This window comes from Balaenoptera acutorostrata, chromosome 3 (assembly GCF_949987535.1).
Source record: "Balaenoptera acutorostrata chromosome 3, mBalAcu1.1, whole genome shotgun sequence".
Taxonomy (NCBI): Eukaryota; Metazoa; Chordata; class Mammalia; order Artiodactyla; family Balaenopteridae; genus Balaenoptera; species Balaenoptera acutorostrata.
This window is the reverse complement of record NC_080066.1, coordinates 172784292-172809795: the sequence shown is the minus strand read 5'-3', so window position 1 is coordinate 172809795 and position 25504 is coordinate 172784292. Positions and strand designations below refer to the sequence as shown.

The 25504-nt window shown below is 39.5% G+C and overlaps 1 protein-coding gene across 2 annotated transcripts in view; it reads right to left on the bottom strand.

Annotated features, from left to right (window-relative positions):
* LOC130707601 (cyclin-Y-like protein 1) overlaps nt 1–23586 on the bottom strand; it is a 35566-nt gene extending 11980 nt beyond the window's left edge. Inside the window, exons 1-5 of one of the 2 annotated variants that reach the window (XM_057543060.1) lie at nt 23359–23586; nt 12861–12935; nt 10941–10975; nt 4794–4894; nt 857–892 (exon numbers count right to left, since the gene is read on the bottom strand). In XM_057543060.1, coding sequence (XP_057399043.1) covers nt 857–892; nt 4794–4894; nt 10941–10975; nt 12861–12935; nt 23359–23584 — 473 coding nt within the window. In that variant the 5' untranslated portion in view covers nt 23585–23586. The remainder of the gene's footprint in view (nt 1–856; nt 893–4793; nt 4895–10940; nt 10976–12860; nt 12936–23358) is intronic. The other variant, XM_057543061.1, reaches the window with a different exon arrangement.
* Between the last annotated feature and the right edge of the window lie 1918 nt (nt 23587–25504).

The following is a 25504-nucleotide window of genomic DNA, read 5'->3' as shown; positions in this document are numbered from 1 at the left end:
TACTCAGTATGCATGACAGATCAATGGGTATTAATTTAACATAGTATTTATTACAAGTTCATTGATATGATTTAGAATTCCATTTTAACTAATTTAAGAAACTAGCACATGCAGACTTTTGGTACAGTATCAAAGAATATACCAAATTATCTGAAGGCTTTAAAAATACATCTTTTTCCAACTATATATCTGCAAGCAGCTGGATCTTCTTCATATTGTTTCTTCAAAACAAATGACTGAAGACAGAATAGATATGAGAATCAGCTGCCTTCTATTAAGGAGATACTTTTCTCTCAATATTTTTTGTTGTGGAAAATAGTTATTATTCATTAAAAAAAAATGACTTATGTTAAACACTGGGGTTCCTAATCAGGGGTGATTTCGTCCCCCAGGGGACTTCTGGCCATGGCTGGAGACAGTTTTGGTTGTCGTAATGTGGAGGGAAGAAGGTGCTACTGGCATCTAGTGAGTAGAGGCCAAGGGTGCTGCTATATATCCTATAACACACAGGACGACACCCCACAACAAAGCATTATCTAGCTCAAAATTTCAATAGTGCTAAGGCAAACCCTGTTTTAACATACAATGGATTTAAGTTTTTAAATTCTCAATTTCAATTTCTAATACAGTAAATTATCAATATAACCCATATAAACAAATACTCTTTGGGATGCTCAGTAACCTAAGAATTAAGGGTCCTAAGATAAAAATAAATGATTCACTTCTATATTGTAATAAAAGCACTCGAATAATAAAAGCTTATGCCAGTAACATCTATAGTTATTACCTAACACTAAACTTGATACCTTGTAAATTAATTAGCTGGAATAACAAGATAGGTTTTAAAAGAGCTCACCTGTTCTTTATGTGGTAATATATTGCTAAGGTCATACTGTGGAGGAAAAAAAATACATTGTAATAACTGATTTTTATCATATCAGGCCTGAAGACATTTTTAAAAAGGGGTTAGCAAGGAGGGAAGACCTTCCAGAGGCCCAGTGGCCCCGAAATCCTCGAATTCAGAACAGTACCACATGGGTGCTTTCCCCCTTGTTTTAGGTTCTTCAGCTTTTAGCAAAATTAGGAGACCCAAAATGCTAGATATGCTGAAGGCATGTTTTGGTTGATTATTATAATATATAAATTATTACATATTTCCCCTGTCATTTGTCCTTCTACCCACAAAACCTCCTGTCCTGTACAAGTTATATCTATCTATACACATGCTTCAATTTAAGCCATATAGTAGTTGTTTGTGTGTGGGGGTGTGTGTGTGTGTGTGGTTTTTTTGTTAGCCCCTGCATTTCAGTTGATTTAGTTTGCTATCCACCTACCAATCCGTTTTCCATTATTTCCCTAAAAGTAAATAATAAAAGTGCTCTATACCAAAATGATTTAAAATCACTTTTACATAATTAGAAAATTTAATAGCAAAATTTTATAGCCACAAAACTGATGATAGGTCTAGCTATCCTGAAATAAGCAGTGCTAATAATACAGCATAATACTACACAGTATACTATTAATGACAGGTATTTCCAAATTATTTTAAATAAAGTATTAATGAACAGATAGATACAAGTCCTTAGGTAGTCTTTTTTTTTTTTTTTTTAAAGACAATTTTTTTTAAAGCAGATATTCATTTTTAATTAATTATTTATTTATTTATTTATTTTTTTGGCTGTGTTGGGTCTTCGTTTCTGTGCGAGGGCTTTCTCCAGTTGCGGCGAGCGGGGGCCACTCTTCATCGCGGTGCGCGGGCCTCTCACTAACGCGGCCTCTCTTGTTGCGGAGCACAGGCTCCAGACGCGCAGGCTCAGTAGTTGTGGCTCACGGGCCCAGTTGCTCCGCGGCATGTGGGATCTTCCCAGACCAGGGCTGGAACCCGTGTCCCCTGCATCAGCAGGCAGACTCTCAACCACTGCACCACCAGGGAAGCCCGGTAGTCTTTTTTAAGTTACTATATTCCTAAGTTATTCACAGATGTTGTATATTAGGCAACAAAGGGGTTCTCTGGTTAAGTTATATGCTCCCCTTTGTTCTCAGTGTCTAAAATGAAACTCAAAATAATTGAGGGAAGGCAAATCTGAATTTTATAATAGGTCTATAGAATCTTAGCACTTGTATAAAGGCCTGTAACACCGTTAGCATCAAAGATGGATACTTCTATAGCGCTTCAAAGTTTCATCTTCAAATGGATTTTAAAATCACAGCATTAGAAGTTTTATGATGGAAAGGACCACTGAACCGTAGATGACATTTAATTAAACAACCCATTTTACAGATAAGGGAACCAAGGTTTAAAACTGACTTACCTAAGGTCCCACTAATTATCAGAAGCAGTTCTCTTTCTCCTGCCCTCTAACCAAATAGTGGCTCCCAAGCTCAGCTGCACACTGGGATCATCTGAGAAGCTTTAAAAACTGCCTGGCTTCTGCTTCAAGATGTTCTGATTTAACCGGCACTGGGTATGACTTGGGCATCAGGACTGTTTTTAAAGATCCCCAGATGACTGCAGCGTGCAGCAAAGTTTAGGGATGAATGAGTTAGGGTTAAGATCGGAGAATCACTCGGGATGCTTTTGTCCATATAGTCATGCTTCACATCATTCCCCATCTTGTCAAAAGGTGTGTGCGTGGGTGAGAGAGAGACAGACAGACAGACAGACACACAGACACTGTGTCTTGGAGGCGGGGGCAGGCGGGTGGACTTTGTGCATCCAGAAACATATATCTTGAAAAGTTGCATACGTGATTCTAATAAGGCTCACCTACCCCACTGAGAACAACTACCCCACTGAAAACTAAGCCCATGATAAACATTTTCAAAATCATTCCTAAAAGCCAATTGGCCCTATTAATTTTCTCAGTAAACCTTTATTTCACCAATAATGAATGTGATGAATGATCATTTTTAAAACTTCATGAGAGCAAATTAAAATTTACTGTACTTCCAAAAATTAGACTAGGTCGGGAAAAAAAAGGATGAAACCTACTTGTCTGAGCAAGGTGAATCTTTTTTTTTTTTTTTTAATTTTATTTAATTTTACTTATTTTTGGCTGCATGGGGTCTTTGTTACTGCGCGCGGGCTTTCTCTAGTTGCCAAGAGCGGGGGCTGCTCTTTGTCGTGGTGCGCGGCCTTCTCACTGTGGTGGCTTCTCTTGTTGCACAGCACGGGCTCTAGGTGCGTGGGCTTCAGTAGTTGTGGCACACGAGCTCAGTAGTTGTGGCTCGCGGGCTCTACGGCACAGGCTCAGTAGTTGTGGCGCACGGGTTTAATTGCTCTGCGGCATGTGGGATCTTCCCAGACCAGGGCTCGAACCTGTGTCCCCTGCGTTGGCAGGCAGATTCTTAACCACTACACCACCAGGGAAGTCCCTGAGCAAGGTTAACCTTCAAAGTACTTTTGAATTATATACTGGACATCAGACTCTTTTGAATTCAAAAGAAGCTGCGACTCTAGCCAAAGTAGAGTGGTTTTGGTACCCACAGATTCAGTGTCTTGGCTGAATAAAAACATTCAGTGATTCTGTGATAAGTGCCCAAACTCAGGACTTTAGAGATGGGGCTCAGTTTTTGCTGAAACATGATTTGACTGCAACTATTATTGTAAGCAAGAGAGGAAAGTTACCTTATTATGACTGTGAACTTGCTGTCTTTAATTAAAGTAGAAGTTACTGATCATTTAAATAGCTAAAAAAAAAGCTGGCACATTAAAAACCAATTAAAAATATAATTAGCTTATAAAATTAAGACAACAAATAAAATTAAGGATAAGGACATTAATATTTTCAAATAGCATTTCCCAAACTGTGTTCTGGAAAATCAACATTCATATCCTAAGGAGATGTTAATGTTTCGTGGACAACCGCGAGGGAGGAGGCAAGAAGCTCTGCATCCCGTTTGGTTTTTTTCTCTTAAATAAGCTTGAAAGGTTCATCATTAGGGTGTTTTGAAAGTGCATCTCCAATTGTGGACTATGAGGTGCTCCCAGAAATTAAAGAATAGTTTCCATCATCATGACACTGTTCGTGTCTCCTTAAGTATAAGCCTGACCACAGCCATGTTTCCAAAACCTCACCTCTTTTATTGTTCTCTGCTGTGATTGATACAGTGTGTTGGAGATATATTTATATATATAAACAAAAATTAAATGTGTCTATTAAGTTAAAACCTCAGTTGAACAAATTTCATCTACAAAGAAATTAAGCTTGAGTGTGTATTTCTTAAGACTGGTTTGATATAGTCTCCCCCTCTTTGGGGGACAGGAAGGAGAAGTAAAATTTCATACAGAAATAGTGCAGGAAAAAAAAAAAATGCACAGTGGGATAAATCTGACAAAATCCAATTAAATTTAAATGCAGATTCGCTTTGGTGCCAGTAGGGGACAAGCTGTTCCTTCTTCTAAGAGTAGCTTCCAAAGTAGTATACATTGTTTGAGGACTACAACTCATAAAGAAATAATTTTTTCTAGAAATAGCCAATAAAAAGTACCTCTCTTTCTCATTATGTTCAACAATGGCTTAACAACAGAAATGCGTCAAATAAAGATTTATACTTTTTCTGGGATTTCTTATTTGCTAACTGGCTTTCCCTTCTATCATGCGCTCTAAGATTAAAATGGAAACTGAAAATTCATATTTAGGTCCTTGAAATCAATCTATAGTTGACACCAGTTTTTTAACCTGATCACTGAAAAGGACAATTCAAATGAATGAAATTATGTATGGCTAGGATGCTTTTAGCGATAAGGGGGTCTGTCACTCAGCCCTTGGCAACCTAGTTGTACTCACCGTTTTAGTGTGGTTCTAAGATTAGGCTGTCTGACTATGCTGTCATCTAGAAATATTGTTGAGCATGAGTTATACTTTTTAGTAAGCTGCCCTGGAGATACCTGAAGGGGAAGGGAAATAGAAGAAAATGTCACAGTAAGTTAAACCTATAAAGTGTGTTTTTTTCCTTGGTTAAAATGTCAAACGATAAAGCATTAAGATTTTTCTTACACTCCATCAACTGCCTGAGTGTGATGTCATGTGCAGCTCTATGGGAAACCTCTATACTCTTGACTTCCACAGACGAGCTTTGAGAAATGGGTTATAAAATGCTGCCTTGATATAGTACCTATAATCAAACCTGGCAAGCACCTATTATAAATTACCTGTATAATAATGTAAAAAGTTTAGAATAAGATTTCAGGGTTTTTTCCTTAAGCAATGAAATGCAGCTGAGATTTCCTATTTCTATTCATTTACTACAATAAAACGTAATGCTTTCTATAATACCGATGTAGGAGCATTTCACTGCAGTAGATGAACACCAATAATAAATGTATTAGTTCAGGAGACAGTGTGACGAAACAAACGTTTTCGAATCAGAGGCTGGGCATGCCAGGGCTGCTCTATCACTAAAAAGCTGGGGGCCATAAGTCTCTCTGGGCCTCAATTTCCTTATCTGGAGGACAAAAAGGTACTGCTTAAAGATTCTCTCGCATCCAAAAAAAACGGATAAAACAACTCTGAGAATTTAACTTCTCACTTCATGTTTAAGTAAGACTGCCATGACATTACTCAAGTGAGAACCTCAGAGAATACTTGCCATTCATTTCAAAATTGTACTAATTCGGTTCTACGTGTTATTTGACACTCCTGCCTCACCCATGCTGCTCTCTGCCTGCAGTGCCTTTTTCTTCCTCCTGTCCCAGCAAGCTTGACCCCATCTTCCTCTAGGATCCCTCTGCCAGCAGGCACACCACAACACTTCTCACTTTCTGCACACTCACACGTCTAATTTACCAACTGTTCCATGGTCTCAGCTGCTTGCATAGTACCACCCTCTTTAGTAAACAAGCTTCTCCAGGTTAGGAAGATTCTTCTCCTACCTCCAGCTACTGAGCACAGAATCTGGGACAAATTAGGATTCAACAAGTGTTTGAGAAATTATTTAAGATCAGTTACAACTGGAGGTAAATCTTACTAAAGATACAAATTCGTGAGAATTTATCTACAGTGGTGTTGGATAGGTGACAAAGAACTTTTTGAGACCCTCTAGAGAATGAACTATCTTTAAAACACTTTAGAAGTATCCATTTATTTGTGAAGAGCCCATGAACACGGCAATAGTCAAATACTAACATGGCCTAAACTATGTTAGGACAACTCTCTTCCTTAAAGTAAGGCCAATAACCAAATCCCAATCACTGAAAGCCACTGGAAGGAAGAGTAGCATTCTTTAATACCACAGAATACAAACAATTTTAAAGCTGGGTTTTGTTTTTGGTTTTTGTTTGTTTACTAATTCAGATGAGCCTTCCTTCCTCCTATTCATATAAAACAGTTTTCACCATGCTGTCACACTCTCCCATCAGTGTCCGCCACAAATACATGAAAGGTGAGGCAGGGAGAAAATCTAGTTGATGCTTTTGAAAATACAGAGCATTTAAATAAAAATTGCCAGTATCCAATCATCAGAAATATCCAAATGGCATATATAAAACACCATTTTGCTTGTTTCAGATGCTTTATGCAAAGCCACTTATTCCTTATTAACAAAAAGTTCTAGATGTAACATATTTGAAAAGTATCACTATTTGGAAGACTAATTTCTCCTTCAAGCTAGAAATGTTTTAAACTAAAACTCGGATATGGTCCTTAAGCTATTTGGTTAATGTGTAATTTTAGAATCTCAAAAAACAGATACAGCATGAAAAATGAAAATTCACTCATTCAAATACTATGATTCTAAACGAAGCAGGTTATCTTTTAAGGTCACTACTATTAGGGTATAATATGACATACACTACACGTAATAAAAGTCAATTCTGACCAAAACTCTCTATATATGAGGGGAATAAAAATAGTAAGGAAATGTACCAAAATATAGACTAGTTGGTAGAGCTTTGGGTGCTATTTATCCTGTTTTCCTCTATTAAAAACTTTTTTTTCTATTATGAATGTATATTGATTTGTCTTTGGAAATATTACTGCTAAAACATTTAAAATTTTTAATTAGATGTGGTCTATAGTCCTATGGGGGCTCATTTAACGTATCAGCAACTTACAGTCTACTGGCTCAATCCTACAAAAGAAACACTTCCACAGGCCTACTCCTGAAACTATTCAAACTTTCCAGCATCTAGTGTTCACTAAAGGATGGCAGAATTGAAGCCTCTGAGCAAAGCCTAGATATGTTAGCTGCCAGCAGATTACTTTCCTCTCATCTTGCTTGAAAATTTAAGATAACTGTCCTTTATGATTAAAGCCTTACCATTGCTGGCTCACAACCTCAATAAACTGCACTGTCACACGTAAGGGTATAAAATGCAAATACAAAAAAAAAAAAAAAAACAAGTAGCAAAAAACACTACTGACAGTTTAATGTTCATAGGTATTATTTCAATTGGTCACTGAAGAAGAGTATTTATCTTCATTCAGCACTAGGGACAAAATACATGGACTTTTACAATCTTTATAAGGGGAAAGGTTGCTTAGTAGACTTCAGGTTTAATGGTGAAGACTAGAAAATAATCATACCTAGGAGGCTAGTAAGTAACAACCCTCAAAGCTTATCATTAAAGGTCAAGTACCTGTTGAAATCCCGCCCCCACCCAATGACTCTTCCCACTGTGCCTACTGCCTCTGATTTTAACCCATTAAAAGAATAAAGCTGGAGAGAGCGAGAGTACGAAGTGCGGCAACCCGAGTCATGGCAGGACAGGCATTTAGAAAGTTTCTTCCCCTCTTTGACCGAGTATTAGTTGAAAGAAGTGCACCCGAAGTTGTAACCAAAGGAGGCATTATGCTTCCAGAAAAATCGCAAGGAAAAGTATTGCAAGCAATGGTAGTAGCTGTTGGATCAGGCTCTAAAGGAAAGGGTGGAGAGATTCAACCAGTTAGTGTGAAAGTTGGAGATAAAGTTCTTCTCCCAGAATATGGAGGCACCAAAGTAGTTCTAGATGACAAGGATTCTTTCTTATTTAGAGATGGTGACGTTCTTGGAAAATATGTCGACTAAAATAAGTCACTATTGAAATGGCATCACGTGAAGCTGCCCGTTCCCCCAATGGCATCACGTGAAGCTGCCACTGAAGTTCTGAAATCTTTCATCCTGTAAATAATTTCCGTGTTTCTTTTATAATAAAGTAATGATATCCAAACTAATGATATTCAGTGTCTCTGAAATTTAGTTTTCTCTGTATTGATTTAAACATTCCCAAACAAAAGTATATAAATGAAAAAAAAAAAAAAGAGAATAAAGCTGAAGTTCACTTTTTTCTTCCCCCTTTTCACAAGTTTTGGATACGTTTATTAAGAATCAATGACTTTAACTGAAAAATCTGTAATACTCCATCTATGTTGCACATTAATGGACAATATGGTAGGGTGAGTGGTTTGAATAGAATTCATACTCAAGGCCTTAGTAGAAAAGTATAATATTCTAATTATAGGTATAATCAAAAATATTGTCTGAATTAATATCGTTAATTATATTCAATTAAACTTCAAACTCAGAACCTATATTCAAAGAATAAATCTAAGTTTGAGTAGACTGACCACAAATCTATTTCCTCTCCCCCTTCTTTCAGATATCATCTCATTAGAATTAAAGGCATTTTTTAAAAAAGCTATACATAAGACAGGATAAACAGCAGATGATTTTGAATGTTTGAAAGGTGAAAAGACTAGATAAAGGAGTGGTAACTGACATGGCAGAACAGAGGAAGCACAACCTTGGTACCTACAGAGAGTGACTAGGACAGGAACAAGAAAACCAGTTTGTCTTACAGAACCCAAGGCAGGCTCAGAGTTCAGAGGCGTGGTCCCCAAATCCTTGCAGTGAGGCCCATCAGTTAACGAGTTGTCCAAGTGATGCTTCCAATTAGATCTTAACAGACAGCCAAGGACCATCACACGTTTGAGGGAAGCCCCCAACACATAAGAGATCAAAACAGGAAGAAGGAATGGGACTTCCCTGGTGGCGCAGTGGTTAAGAATCCGCCTGCCAATGCAGGGGACACGGGTTCGAGCCCTGGCCCAGAAAGATCCCACATACCACAGAGCAACTGAGCCCATGCGCCACAACTACTGAGCCTGCGCTCTAGAGCCCATGAGCCACAACTACTGAAGCCCACACGCCCTAGAGCCTGTGCTCCGCAACAAGAGAAGCCACTGCAATGAGAAGCCCACGCACCCAACAAAGAGTAGGCCCAGCTCACCGCAACCAGAGAAAGCCCACGTGCAGAAACCAGGACCCAATGCAGCCAAAAAATAAATAAATAAAATAAAATATAAGGATGCTTTAAAAAAAAAAAAAACAAAACAGGAAGAAGGAATTGATGGGAGTGATAAAAACTCAGGAGCAAATGAAAACTTGAAATTGCATCAGTGAAAAAAAGAATGACAGGATATAAGAGAACTCTATGAATTGAAAATAAGGTAGACAAAACAATATATTCAATAGAAGGATTAGAGCACAGTCAAGGAAATCTCCAGGAAGCAGGACAAAAAGACAAAATGCAAAGCAGGAGGGGAAAAAAGTTAGTGATCTGGTAAGTCTCAGACTTCCAACATCTGAATAATAGGAACCTGGAAGAAAAAAACAGAATAACAAAGAAACACACAAAAAAGGTCTATACCAAACCAAATTATGAAATTTCAAAATCCCAGGGAGAGGGAAGGTACTAAAAGGTTCCCGAGAAGGAAGGGATGGGGGAAAATGACTAAAATCGGTAATGTACAATGTACCATACAATGTCAACAGGTTTAAGAGCAACAGTGTAAATGAGAAGATGAGAGGGAAATGTCTTTAGAACTGCAAAAATTAGTTTCAACTGAGAATTCTATACTTTATCAAATAGAAGGAGTTTCAGAGAGGCTAGATCTCTATAAACTTTCTGCCCATGTGCCCTTTTCCCAGGAAAATGTGCTCCAGTAAAACAAGGAAGTATAACAAGAGGGAAACAGAATCTAGGACATAGGGGATCCAACATAAGAGAGCAGAGTTATGTGAGATCCCAGATGACTTCACACAGATATCCCAGGAAAAGAGGCATAGAGCAGGCCTAGGGGAACACTAGTCTATATGGGAGTAGGAAGACAAAAGATTGGGGAAAAGTGTCTCCAAGAAAAAAAATGGAACAGATGTGGCTTAGTAGACGGAACATAGTTTTGATAGGCATGTGACAAATGTTAAAACATTTGGGGAAAAAAATAGCTGTTAGAAAACAGGCAAGTGAATATAGTCAGGAAATTAATTCCACAGAAGAAATGAAGAATGTGAAAGCAGGGAGACCGGGCAGGGAGCTACTTACTGCATTTGGCTGTGTGAGATCACGTTGGCTAGGAAAAGGGGGATTGGGTTATCCTAGAGAAGTGCAGAAGGGCTCCAATTTCATTAATATTGAAGAAAAAGAATGAAGGGTGTACAAGGAGGAGGCACAGTCAGAGAACTATATGGCTCAGCAATGCACAATATTTGCAGAGTCGTAGTAATGTAAACATTGATTCTGATTTAGTAAAAACTGATACATGTTGAGGGAACACAGGGAGGGAAATAACGTCATGGTGGACCGAAGAAGCTAAGCTTTCACCTGCTATGACAAGAAGTCAATGGACAGTGCTAAAAATTAACTTACCTGTCATACTTTTATTACTTTGGTTAAAAAATAAGATCAAAAAAATAAGGCAAAAGAATTTAAGGCAGATCTTTATACTACAACCATATGAGTGAAATTTAACTTAAATGTCAGAACCCTTAAAAAATGGGCACTACTAAGTCAAAGACTTTCCTGAATACATTTGATAATTAGGAAAATAGAGATTTAGAAAATCTACAAAAAAGAGGTCCATGCTAACAGTATTGGATCCATCATATTTTTAGGAATCATGGCAGACATATTTTTAATTCAAACTATTAATTTCTTAACTTTTCAACTGTTTACTTACATGGTTTAAATGGTTGCTCTTCCTCTTTTGCCGCACTAAGAATAAAAAAAATTAACTGATGAATTCTGATACAAATGCCATAGAAAAATAAAAGTAGTCACTAATTATTTGATGGATTACCAATAACACAATGAGATAAAATTCCATTCTATTTTTTAAAATAATTTCCAACAAAATATATAATTTAAATCACCCAGCAAGATGAGTCCTATAAATAAAATCTAAAAACTTAGTTTCACTTTTTTGACCTAATAGATATGCTGTATTAGGTACAAATGAAAGACTCCCCATTTACAAAAGAAAAGGACAAAGCAAGTTAGGCCAGGTGAGAAACTTAGCTAATAAAAAAATTTACCTGCTGCATAGCTGAACTACTAGCCAGGAGTATTTTCTAATGCTTCATTTACACACAGCTTACTTTCATTACCACAATCTACAGATGACAACTCTAAGAACCAGTTTCTGGCCAGGCACTCATCTCCAAACGCACCAGTATCTCTGGAAGCATCCTGAACCACTTAATGGTAACCTACTCAAATACCTTACTGAAAAAATACACAACTGGAAAGTAACCTATGTTAAACGTAAATTTTAAAATGAGTGTGCTGACCTAAATGAACATATCTACAGCACACAAAACTGTTTTGCTCCAACAAAGGCCAGAAGAATAAAAGCCTGAAGAGGGTCTTAGGCCACACTCTTGCTCACATTGCCTCCTTTAACTCCAGACAGGCATCACAGGCACGGATTCCTTAAGGCTGAAGAGAGAGACAGGCATGGGACAGCTTTTCTTTTCCTGTCTCCAGTGCCCCTCTACATGTGAGCAGCTCATGGCTCTGGAAGAAACTGAGAAACAGAGCAATCCTAACCAGAAATGAGTGGCTCAAGTACACACACGAGAAAAATGCAAGTTAGAAACCCCAGGAGCTTCCAGGTTGGTGAACATGTAGTACCCTTGCAGAGGGCATCAAAGCTCTGTGCCCTGTCCCCATGCCTGGCCCTATGCATCTCTTCCATCTGGCTGTTCCTGAGTTATATCCTTTTATAAAAACCAGTGATCTAACGGAAAAAAACAAAAAGCAAAACAACAACAACAAAAAACCAAACCTCCGTTTTTTATTGTGCTGCATCACTTTAAATATTATGGAATGTTCACTTCTTGTATTCCTGCTCTCGTAATCAACTCAAAAACTTGGTCACGTATGGCTTTTTAGCAAATAAACTAGGATTTAACATAACATTAAGGAAGACAGGCAGGCAAGCAGGAGTGCAAAAAATTCTACGGTTCTGATTCTCATCTTAAAACAAGGAGGACACAGGAAATTTATATGAGTTTCACATGCTGAGGATAATCTTCTGGAAAACCCCATATGGCATGTTGCTCTTATTACCCTGGCACAGCACTACATTAGGATGAGAAAGTTTTGAATAGCTTAAAAGTTCTGAGTAGCATAAATCTGGATGTGAGATAGGCTCGTCTGGTTGAACACTGTGTAAAACAGGGCCAAAATCACAAGGCTCAATTCCCATATATAACAACTGATGTTTCTGATTTGATCAAATGAAAACCTAACTGTGACCTAAACCCTATCATTTGTCTTTAACATATGTGCTCTTCGGAGCAAGGGGAAAAGGACAAAGTAGCATGGAGAAATAGACCACATCTAAATCATGTGGCCAGTTGACTATGTTGATAAAGAGGTGGCAAAGTGTATAAACAGATAGTCTAAGTGTTCTCCTCCCTAAAACACTGACAACTAAAGGAAACTGTATCATCAACATATTAAAATAAGACAAGTGAATACATAAAAAAGTGAAACATTTAAACCACTGTAAGAGTTTTTCTAAATACCTCCTATAATACACAAAACAAAAACAGTTTTCACTCTTTTTCTCAGGGAAAAAAAAGCATTGTCTTACCAGCTGTTTGAGATTTGCTCAGAAAGATTGTGCTGGCTCTTGGGTGGTCAGAAGGGTTTGGTTCCAAAGCTAAGTCTGTAGAGGAAGAAGAGAAAAAGGTGTGGTGATTTAGTTGAGTAGAAAAATACATGATTTTAAAGACAGCTACACATCGATTGAAACCACTTTTAATAGTCTTGAGAAGAGCTTTTAGTAATGACAAAAAGGCAATTTTAGTAAAGGCACAATATAAAAATTCTATTGGGAAACAGCAAAATTGTAGAAACTCTCCATACATGTGGAATAAAACCATGGCTATGTCTTAGACTTCTTTAACTTGCACCTAAATAATCTATGCCATTTTTAGATGAATCATATATGACTCCCCTCCTATTGATCAATTAAAAATTCAGTCACCCTCTTTTAAAGCTGATATTACTAGCACATTCCAGGAACAGTCTCAAGAAGCAAGTTATGCTGTGGCCAACTACTGTCAGATACCAGCTCAATATATCAAATATGCCAAAACGAAGTGAGTTGCTTTTGGCAAATGTTCTTCAGACAATCAAATGGCTAATTCTAACTCCATTCAACAAATGAACTCATTTAACTGGCTGTGGTTTATCTGGGGGCTATTCATCATGGCAGATTTAAGAGGACTACATAAAAGTTCAATGTTCTAATCTATAGGAACACTTCCACGATAGTGATTTTTAACTTTGCCCTCTATTCCCAAAGCTAAACTCACTTCTTCATTCCACGCTGCATGATTAATTTGGGGCTTCACTAAGAGTACTTTCTGGAGCAGATCATAGGGCTACTAGAAAAAAATTTTGGCCATACCTACACGAAAAGGTGGGTCTGCCTGTAGCCCACCTTGCACCAAGGTGGGATAGCGTCTTCTATTTAGGCAGAAATACAAAACAAGCACAAGCTACCACACAGGATAGTAAGGTTGTTGTTTAAAACAAACAACCAAACATAAAAGCCCTATGACACTTCCTCAGCAAAGTCCATCTCAAACCATTTAACCAAGCGTTTAAGAAACTGGACCAAGATTCAGATAAAGAGTAATGGTTAAGGCAATTATTTCCCAAACCACATAATAACTGATCTGTTTTTGAAAGATGGGTTTGATGGTCAAAGTGAAATACAAATATATCCCTGCCTCTTAGAGAATCCAAAGAATACACACATTGATATATTAAAAACTAATTAGTCTAGCAGTGAATTCTGTCTAACCCAGCATTTCACAAATGTATCTACCTAGAATCCCCTTTTCCCACCCAGAAAGAATTTTGCACGAACAGTAATTTTGGACTTCCCGTTTTAACAGGAATCTGAGCCATCCATTTTAATGTCATTGCCAGCACTAGTAATTTACATAGCTAAACCAACTGCTTTGTTCTTCATGAAAATTCCTTCACTGAATTTGAAGTTTATCAAGCTGCTTTTGGAGAAAATATTCTATTCAACATTTTTATGTAAAAGACCCATATAATTATTTTAAAGTTTTTTTCTCCTACATATTTGAAAAATTAAGACAATGGGAAAATAAATTATTTCAGCTGTACACAAAATGGCAGGCAGAGACTTTCACAGCTGCCTCTAACCTATAGCTTCCGAAAGAATTCATGACTACTTACCTATACCAAAAAGAAAGTAAATAGACTACATTTGAATCTAAAAAATAAGCAGAAATGTTTGCAAAGTAGCTGTATTATTTATCAGTGTCTATGGCATGGTAAAACTTAACAATTTTCAACGGAAGTCCAGGAAAATTAAGTGCCAGAATCAAAGAGAAGCAAGCTTTAACACACACACACACACACACACACACACACACCCGCCAAACCAAGATGTGCTACTACAGATCTAAATACAAAAATCAAGAAGGCTGGGATAAAAGAAATGACAACATGCAAAAAAAAAAAAAAGTACACTTAGCCCAAGTGACCAGAAAAAAGCTGGCACTCTCCCTACTCTATCCTAGGGGGTTCAAAGGTAGGCACAGGACCCAGGACCGGCCAATCAATCACAGCTGTCCTGGGACTTCCCAAGAAAAGAGAAAGGCAGAACTGTACTCTAGGATCCTGAGCTAGTCTTGAGCTGCTGGACACTCCCCTTGCTATCATGAGGGGAAAGGCTTTTCAGGAGACATCAACAGAGGAGAGCAGAACTGAGGAGATCGTTTAACTCCTGGGTCAAGTAGTGCTTAACTCTGTGATTTTCTTTTAACTTGCAACTGAAGGAGACCTGGTTAATCAGCAGTACTGATGATCACACTAAAGGTGGGGAAAGGTAAAAGTCACTTGCTCATTCCTTTAACAAATATCATGAACAAAAATCTGCATGAGACAAAACGATGCTCTGTTTAAAAATTAAACACAACCATTCACAATCATTAACACACAATGATTCACAACCGTTACTTTTAGTTGCTTTTCTTATACGTTAAAAAAAGCTCTAATTAGTGTACAATCTATGTCTTCTTGTTACTAACAAGCGCTCTCCACCCCACTGTTGCATATTTATTGTTTAATGAATACACACTGGCCCATCAAGTGTTATTCCTATACTGGACTTAGCCAATCCCCTATTGCTGGGGATTGGTGCTTACAAAGTTCTATTCTTAAAATATTATGAGGAAAATCTTCATGTACATAGTTTTTTAAAATAATGGTTTTATCTCCTTAGCAAAGATCTTCGGAAGTGGAATGACTAAGCCAAAAGGTTAGATCACTTTCACGGCTCCATGTACAATGCTAAATTGCTTCCTAAAGAAGGTGGGGGGCACATTAGGGTATAATGCTACCAATCATGACATTTTGAGTTCCTACCCTTGCTTTGGATACTTGAAAAAAAAAAAAAATTCCTACTGATATGAATGAGGAACCTCACTGTAGATCTAATTTGTATTTCTTTTGATTACACAGTTTGACCATTTTCCCACAGTTATCAGTGTTATTTCCACTTTGGTGAGTTGGCCTATCATTTCAATGTACTGTAAACACCAGGGCCCTACTGCTGTCAGTTTGCATGAGGTTTTCAGAAAATATTAATCTTTTGTTTATAGCCTATATAACTAACAATTTTCTATATAACTTGCACTTTTTGCTAATGAAAAATACCACATCACTATTTTATAGAATGGACATGTGAGCCATTAGACAGTAAACTCATACATACACACAATATTTCTGCACTTCCCATTAACTATCTTCCCAAGAGCCTAAGGAGACTATGATAAAACCTACCACACTCTTCACTATCACAAAGGTAAGACTGCCAACTATTAAGCAAAGCTTTACCACCCACCATCCCTCTCATCCCTCTCCCCACCACATGCACACACAGTAATTTAGAGACTTCAGGAAATTACTGTGCATTCAGGAAATTACATGGATTCTTCCGCAAGTTATTTCTTTAGAAACCTCTAAGAATGTTTTACCCAGGAGAACTATTCTTGAGCTCATGATTAGGGGTTATGATTAAAACTGTATGTTAAGACCCATCATTTTTGTATTATCAATTTAAATTGCAACTTATTTGACAGCATGATAGGTCGATGTAGAAAAAGTATGATTAAAAAAAAATTAAACTCGGTCTCAATGTAAACATTCCTCAGAGGAAACCTGTAAAACACCACCGACACTGAATACTGTTTTTCCTCCAATCTAAGATTCTACCAGTTGTTAAGATCCATCTCAATTGCAGTTGTTAAAAGTGTGAAAACATAGGCAACTCAGAACAAATGAAATGCGTTACTGAAGGCTAAAAGTGTTAAAAACTATGCTATCCAACTGTCGATAAATGATTTTTCCTTGTTAAAATATTAGAGGGAGAGGGAAGTGACCAAGAAAGCATCTGACAGAAGCAGCATATTTCAGAAAGCGATTAATATCACCATATTGGTTCCAATATCTTCCAAAGAAACAGGCGACGTCAGCAGTTTCTGGGCAGCTGCTGAGCACCAGTTTACTTAACGGTAACCACTGCACTTACTGACCTGCCCGAGCATCCCTATACCGGACAGTGTAGTAGTTTTATGGCTCATAATACAAACATTACAATCTTCACAATTACCATGTAAACTGATGACTTCATCTCTTTGAGTCCACACTTGCCACCGCAGTCAGGGAGTTCCTGCCAGCCAGCCCTGAGCTGGGCTGCCTCACCAGAGGGGACACAGCAGGCTCCTGCACCTGCCAGGCTCCGGCTCACCCACGCCTTGACCCTGCTTCCCTAGCTTCTGACAATCCTGGCTTCCCAACTTCCCAGCTCTGGTTTCCAACTGCTTCTGTACCTGCCTCTACCCTGGTTCTCAGTTTTGCCTTATTTTAATCCTCAATCAGTGGTACAGTGATCATGACTGAGAGGTGACACATAGGTAAGTACACCTGGCTTTATATATTTCTGAAGAGTACTTTACTCAGTTTCTTGGACTTTTAAGAACCTTTCTGGGTTGCAAGTTACCTTCATTTCATTTCACATTATGCAGTGTTACTGTTTTAACTCTTAAGTTTTATTACTTTAATACACTAAAACAACAACAACAAAAAAGGGTGAGAAAAAAGGTAGTATTCCAAAGAAGCTCACATAATGTCAACAATAAATCCTCTTCCTATATGCCATGCATTTGGAACTTACAGTCCTACTCTCTATCAATACTCATTTTTAAAACCTTGGACAACTCAATTTATACCTAAGAGAAGAATTCCTACACTACCTAACTCAGAACACGGTGAGAATCAAATGAAATGCAAGAGCAATCTATATACTACAGCCTATTTTAGACCCTTATTAATATCGCTTTTTTGTTCAAGCCACTGCTGGCTCTCACCTGAGCTACCGCACCAGCCTCCTAACTGGTCTCCCTCTCTGCTTCCTTCCACCCTTACAGTCTATTCTCACACAGTAGCTGGTCTGATCTCCCTCCACCCTCTCTACCCCCCTTCCCTTTTTCTAAGAATTAACATCATTCCTCTGCATATAATCCTTCAATGGTTTCCCATTACAATGAGACTAAAATTCATATTTTTTTGTCAAGGCCCACTAGGCATACAAGGTCTTAATCCCCCATATTCCTCCTGGCATTCATTCACTCAGCTGCAGCCACCCATCTTTCTGTCCTTGGCACGCATCAAGCATATTCCCTTCTTAGGAACTGCACAGAAGCCTCTTCTCCCACAGCCTCACATGGCTCTCTTAGGACTGCTCATGGGTCGCTTAAGGAGAGAAGCTGTCTTTAACCACCCCTTGTAAAACTGTCCTCCTCCCCAGCCCATTATACCTTCATTTTCTTTCTTAGTGTTCTCACTACCTGATGTTATTCTTGTGTCGTCAGCCCCCAGGCACCTCTAGAAAGTAAGGACCTGAGTTAGGATACGGGTTTTGTCTTGTCTAACCACTGTTTGTCCTGCCTCTGGAATGGTGCCTAATAATCACGTTTCAGTGTACCCAAAACCAGTTAAGTTTCTCCCAATTTTCCCACATCATCTAAGATTTCTTCTAATGCTGTCTTTTGATGTGTCTGTCACCTAAGACCAGAGTTAATTTCAGATCTCTTAGAGTAGTAGTTTAGTGACTCAGAATCAAAGACACAAGACAGGTTACCAAGAACCACGAAAACCTAAAAGAGGAAATCTAATGTTCAGTGAAAAATCAATGGTAACTTTAATTTGGGAAAAGAACATTTAATGTTAAAATACCTTTAGTACACTCAAAATGGATTAGAGACCTAAGTATAAGACTGGACACTATAAAACTCTTAGAGGAAAACATAGGAAGAACACTCTTTGACATAAATCACAGCAAGATCTTTTTTGATCCACCTCCTAGAGTAATGGAAATAAAAACAAAAATAAACAAGTGGGACCTAATGAAACTTCAAAGCTTTTGCACAGCAAAGGAAACCATAAACAAGACGAAAAGACAACCCTCAGAATGGGAGAAAATATTTGCAAATGAATCAACGGACAAAGGATTAATCTCCAAAATATATACACAGCTCATTCAGCTCAATATCAAAGAAACAAACACCCCAATCCAAAAATGGGCAGAAGACCTAAATAGACATTTCTCCAAAGAAGACATACAGACGGCCACGAAGCACATGAAAAGATGCTCAACATCACTAATTATTAGAGAAATGCAAATCAAAACTACAATGAGGTATCACCTCACTCCTGTTAGAATGGGCATCATCAGAAAATCTACAAACAACAAATGCTGGAGAGGGTGTGGAGAAAAGGGAACCCTCTTGCACTGTTGGTGGGAATGTAAATTGATACAGCCACTATGGAGAACAATATGGAGGTTCCTTAAAAAACTAAAAATAGAATTACCATATGACCCAGCAATCCCACTACTGGGCATATACCCAGAGAAAACCGTAATTCAAAAAGACACATGCACCCGAATGTTCATTGCAGCACTATTTACAATAGCCAGGTCATGGAAGCAACCTAAATGCCCATCAACAGACGAATGGATAAAGAAGTTGTGGTACATATATACAATGGAATATTACTCAGCCATAAAAAGGAACGAAATTGAGTCATTTGTTGAGACGTGGATGGATCTAGAGACTGTCCTACAGAGTGAAGTAAGTCAGAAAGAGAAAAACAAATATCGTATATTAATGCATGTATGTGGAACCTAGAAAAATGGTACAGATGAGCCAGTTTGCAGGGCAGAAGTTGAGACACAGATGTAGAGAATGGACATATGGACACCAAGTGGGGGAAACTGCGGTGAGGTGGGGATGGTGGTGTGCTGAATTGGGCGATTGGGATTGACATGTATACACTGATGTGTATAAAACTGATGCCTAATAAGAACCTGCAGTATAAAAAAACAAACAAAACAACTAATACTAAACTTTCATTGGGTTATTTGTATGGAAATATGTTAATATAAATGTTTCAGACATTACATGAAATTTCTAAAAATCTTATATTTGTATTTGTATGGAAATATGTATGGAAATATGTTAATATAAATGTTTCAGACATTAAAAAATACCTTTACTACAAAATGACTCACCCTATGAATTTAATTAAGTCGTAAGACAAAGTGTACAATCAGAATGCTATAGGGAAGTATCAATACAATGCATCCGTTTTTATCTGTGTCCCCTGAATAAAGCATTAGAATGGGATTATAAAAGATGCTCAACCATAAAGGCTGGGTAAATGAATTATGCTCCAACCATTCGATGGCACAGTAAACAGTTGGTAAAAGGCAGGCTGTAGAGCTGTGCGCAGTTGCATGGAAATACATCACCCTGGAGCACTCTCTAGGTGTCAGCACAGTTCCAGGAGCTTCATGTCGTTACTTTTGTTTATAACAAAAAGTTACAAAGTGGCACATAAAGAACAATCCCATCTTTGTAAAATAAACACAGTGCTATGTTTATATGCATACAAAAGGTTCAGAAAGAATCAACACCAAAATATTAATAAAAATTCTGGATATTCTGAGTGTGAGTGAAGGACTTTTCTGTGTTTTCTAAATCTTTTACATCAAACGTTTATTAATACTGTCACCAAAAAAAGGAAAGATCTGTTGCTCAGAGGTTTTTCCACATCATATTGCCAATTCCTTCCCTACCCACTCTTCAGGGGGATGGGAGGTAGGGGTCACTTGAGAGAGCACCTTTCACCAGAAAATTAGCAAAGCTCCTAAGGTCAGAACATAAAGGCTGTATGAAAAGTTGATGAATAAACATAAAATCAGATAACAGGACCGTAGCATCTTATTTTCTATTATGACACTACCATCAGTTATATTAGATATACTGTTAAAGACAAAGTAGTAAAAAATTCTTTTGAGTCTATCTGAAATCTATACTACGTTCTTAGGAGTTACTTTTTTGAGATGGCTTGAAGAAATCATGTTCTTCTCCAGTGTTTCTGAAGAACAAGACAGAGCATCATTTATGTACGATTTTCTCTAAGTAACCAAATAATTCTTCCCTGTAGAAAAGCCAAAATGTTTTATATCTGAGTAGGTATTTCTCAGTTTCCAGGGAAACTGATACAAAATTGTCTGAAATAAAGACATTAAGAGCAAACTTCCAATGTGCCTGTACTTTATATTTGGTGTTCTGACCTTGTTTCTATGGAAACTTAATTAATAGGCAAATGCTGAAATTGAGGTTTCTCTTATCACTTTATTGAATGCCCCCCCAAAAAAGACAAATTGAAATGAAATTTTAACAATCATGTTAAACATAAAAAAGTAAATTCTGTACTCATGAACTCTATTTTTCCAGTTCCTGATTTAGCACTCCTTCCTTATCATACATAGTCATATGCTAAATGCTTAGTACCTTACCTGCCCGCTTACCAGCTTCCCCTAATGTCCCTCTGTCCAGGGCATTCTCGGCTTCAATTGGATTTCACCAGAACAAACTCTTTAAATTATATCAACGTGTTTACCTGACTGATAAATTTAGGCTATTTCATGACTTCTACTTTTATTCATATCCATTGCAATGTATGTACAGACAGAGAATGGAGAGGTAAATGTTGCTTCTGAGTTGTGTACAATAAACTGGAATGGCAATAATCAAAACTGGAGTATGCTGAGATAGGCCTAACTTATGGATAAATTATAAAATATAAGGTGCACTCTAAACAGTTTCTTAAGCATCCCAAGAACTGAATTTGGCATATCTACCACCTCCCAAGTCTGTCTCTTCTGTTCAGTAGCTGTGTTACACAGTCATTTCAGATCTCCAAGTCTTGGCTACTTCATCGGCAACAGAGGGAGAATATATACGGGCCTTATTTGTAGATGGAAGGGCCAAGTGAAATACACAAGAAAATGCATTGTAAATCTGAAAAGAATCCTATAAAGGTCCAATTTTCGTCTCTCATCCTACACTAGCCAACTACTAACTGTTTTTAAAAATCATTTAGAGGCTTACCTTATACCAACAAGCAGAGCAGTTTTCACAAGTACTTACATGCTTTGTGTTTAAAGCTACAATTAATTCACATAATGTGTTCATTCTTTCACAATATCTAACTATTCTGAAAAGGGAGTACTTTCCACTTACAAAGCCACGTCCATCATAAGGGTGAATCCACAGGCTTAATTATTCTAACTTTTAAAGAAATTAAATAAACCCAACTAAAATTTAAATAGAAGAGCTGTAAGACATTTCGTCTATGAAATAATGAAATAATCTCTGGCATTTCAATGAAACAAATGGGCCAGTGGGGCTTTAACATCTTTATGATACAATGTTTTATACTTCCAAGAACAGTCTTTATTAAAGTGCCACTATGCTACCCAGAATTTTTTTTTTTAACCTAGAGCCATCCCTTTCCAAAATTCTAGAGGCAAAAATCAAACATTTCCTCTCTTCTCTCTCTCCTCTCCTCCCCGACAACACCCACCCCCAGCCACTTAGTCTTCAGAACTTTTACCTGAACATTCTTAAAGTTGAATAGTATTCTACTGGGCGGGGGGGGGGGGGGGGGGCGGAGGAGGGAGCCATGGAGACATTTTTCTGCAGGATGGATGTGGTGTGTTAACTCCCAAACCTTTATATCACAAATGACAATCTGAATCTGTTTTTTCTCCTTTGAAACTTCTGTCCAGCAGTCTCAGGAACCACCTCACCCCTCCCTTACAACAGGCAACGTGCAAAAGAAGTCGGTTAAGGCTGTGCAGCTGAAGACATACTTGTGTCAAGGTGGGAATTTAAAAGTAATCAGAACTCCATGGGGTCTCCTTTGGTAAAGAAAAAAAACCCAACAACTATTCTCTGCAGCCGTGGCAGTAACGTTTCACACCGTTCCCAGTTATTTTAAGCCCCTCTCCCACCATTTTCTTTCCTATCGTGTTCAAATTATAGTTAGAAGGGATAAAGTAGCTTCTATCAGGGCGACTGAAAACATTAAAATCCAAAGAATTTTAGTTAAGAACACCACACTGACTCTGTCCATCTCTATTTTGAATTTAAATGACAAATCCTCTAATGTTTGTCTTAATTGTCTCGAGTATCAACTACCTTAACGAACAGAAGTCTATCATCAGGCCCTTACCTAGTTCCTTCGCTTAGGTACCATCTGGATAGGGAGACGGGATGGATACGCCGAAGTTAGAGTATTTAAGTTTTCATTAAGAAAAGAGAGAATACACCAGAAAGTCTCTGCTAAGTCCCACGAGATGTTAAATAGAACCACGAACAGGAAGGGCTGCGGATTGGAGGGTCTCAGGCCGGGCTGGGAAATGGGAACGGGGGAAAGAATTGGGCATTCGGGTAGGGAAGAGGGAAGGAGACTGGCCGGACGCGACTGGTAAAGAATAAGGGGTGGGGACGCCAAGCAGAGCCAGCCTTCGTCCCCGGTGCCCAGCCCTGGGAGAGCCAACTCCGGGCAAGAAGGAACCCTAGGCGGCGTCTCCCTCCCGGGGGACCCTGGGGGCGGCGGAGGCCAGAGGTAAGCCCGAGAGCAGATGGCGCCTACCCCGCGAGGGGTGAGGCGCACCAGCCGCTTCTTACCTTCGGGCATCTCCCGGTCGCTGATGTGCTGCAGGTGGTGGCCTTCGCCACCTGCGAAATCCAACTCGGCGGGTTCCACGGTAGCCGCCGCCGGAGCTACTGCCACCGCGTTCCCAGCCGCCGCCTTGTAGACCTCAGACTCACAGTCCGGCTCCGCTGACCCCCTGCGCCGGCCCAACTTGGGGCTGGCATTGGGGGACAGGCAACAAGACAGAGAGTTCCCCATGGGGCGCCTTCACTCCTCGCCGCCGCTGCCTCCGCTCGTCCCCCGACTCCGCCGAGCTCAGAAGCCGCCCCCTCCTCCAACAATGGCGCGGCGGGCACTGGCAGCCCCGGGCTATGCCGGGGCTGTGCCGCACATGCAGACGCGACTTCGCCCGCCGCTCTCCTGTCCGCCCAGCCGCCGGGCCCCGGGCAGGGGCGGCCGCACCCCCGCCGCCGCCGCCGCCGCCTCCCCGGAGCCAACTAGTCTGTGAGGGCTGTGACCAGACCGGCTTATTTAAAATGGGTGTGAACCAGACAAGCGCTGAGACACGCAGCCACTGCAGGGAGAGAGCGCAGCCGGAACTCCTCCTCCTTCCGCCACCGCCTGCCCGACTGAAAGTAGCTAGCCCGGCCGGCCCTTGCCTACCGGAATGTGTCCTTCGGTCACCTGGTTACGACGGACCAATCACGACCAGAGTTCCCTCAGAGCACAGGCATGTGACTCACAATGCCCCGCCCCCGCCCGCGGCTGCCCCGCCCCCCGAGCGGCACGCCCCGGACTCTGGTTTCCATTCATCTCTCGCACTCCAAGCTTTCCGGTCCTGCGGGAAGCGCCGTGGGAGTTTGTTAATCGAAGCCGTCCTGAGTCAGTGGGCTCTGTAGAAAGCCCCTATTCCTAAAATGCCAGTTCAGTTAGCAACTCGGTTTCACCGGGTCGACAGTTGACTCATTTGATGTATTGCTCAACGAACTTAGTTTCACCCCAATTTTTGACCGTTTTTTATAACTGAATGCTCCTCCGGTCTTGCCTTCCAAAGACTGTTAGTTTCCGCCTACAGTTTAACCATAGCAACCCCCGGGGCCCTGGTCCTACTCTCAATAAAGAGCTGTGGCTGTGTCTTGAATGAGACTCGAGGACACGTCACCCCTCCACTTCCTCATCAGTAAATTAGGTACCGAACTCCTCCCTACCACCTCTGAGGCGCTGGGATTCAGCAACTCGCTTTTCTCGCCTGTCTCTCTCTTCCACGGCAGGAGTTTCCAGGTTTCCCTACTTTAGCCAACAACAACGCATAAAGCACGATTTTCTCATACAAACTTGAGAGTCACAAAGTGAAGTACCACGGTCTTGATTTGATGAAGATGATAACGATAGTTAACATTTGGCAAACACTATGCGCCCGCCCCCGTTCCAAGTGAGGTACTCATTTAACCCTCGGGAACAAAATCCTCAGAAACCTTCATTTTACAGATTTTACAGAAGCTAAGTAACATTCCCAAGGTCACATGATTGCTCAGGGGTGTGGCCAGGATTTGATCCCTGATTGTGTGGATCCCCAAAGGCACCTTATTGTGATCATCAGAAAATAAAGGTAGAAGTCAAATTTGGTTGGAAGTGGCATAGTGTATCAGGATTTTCTTTTTTTAAGGAGGAACAATTTTTTGATGTGGATTTTAAAATACTTTCCCTTCATGCAACATTGATTAGTCCCTCCTACATGCCAGGCACCCGTGTGTGAAAAATAGTCCTGCCCTCAGTGACCTCAGGCACGGTGAGAAAACAAAGGCTTAGAAAGCCCAATAGTCTGAGGTCACACTGCTGCAAAGTACTTAAACCTGAAATTCAAACCTAGATCTATTAACCCCAAGTAGATGCTGGGGTAAAGAGCTTGGTTTTCTTCCCAGAAACCTGAGAGCCATTGAATGTTGTGAAGTTAAGGAGTCACTATCAGGTGGTTTGTAGTGAGGTCACGCTTGAGAATAAGTAGGACTGATGGAAGCAACAAAACCCATTAAGAGACTTTATATTCATCTAAGAGAGGAGTGAGGGTTCAAACTAAAGGCAGTGGCAGAGATTGGAGTGGAGGGAAAGGATCTGAGGTCATTTGGGAGGTAGAATAGAAGTGCTCAGTGACTAGATATGGAGCAGGAAGGGGAAAAG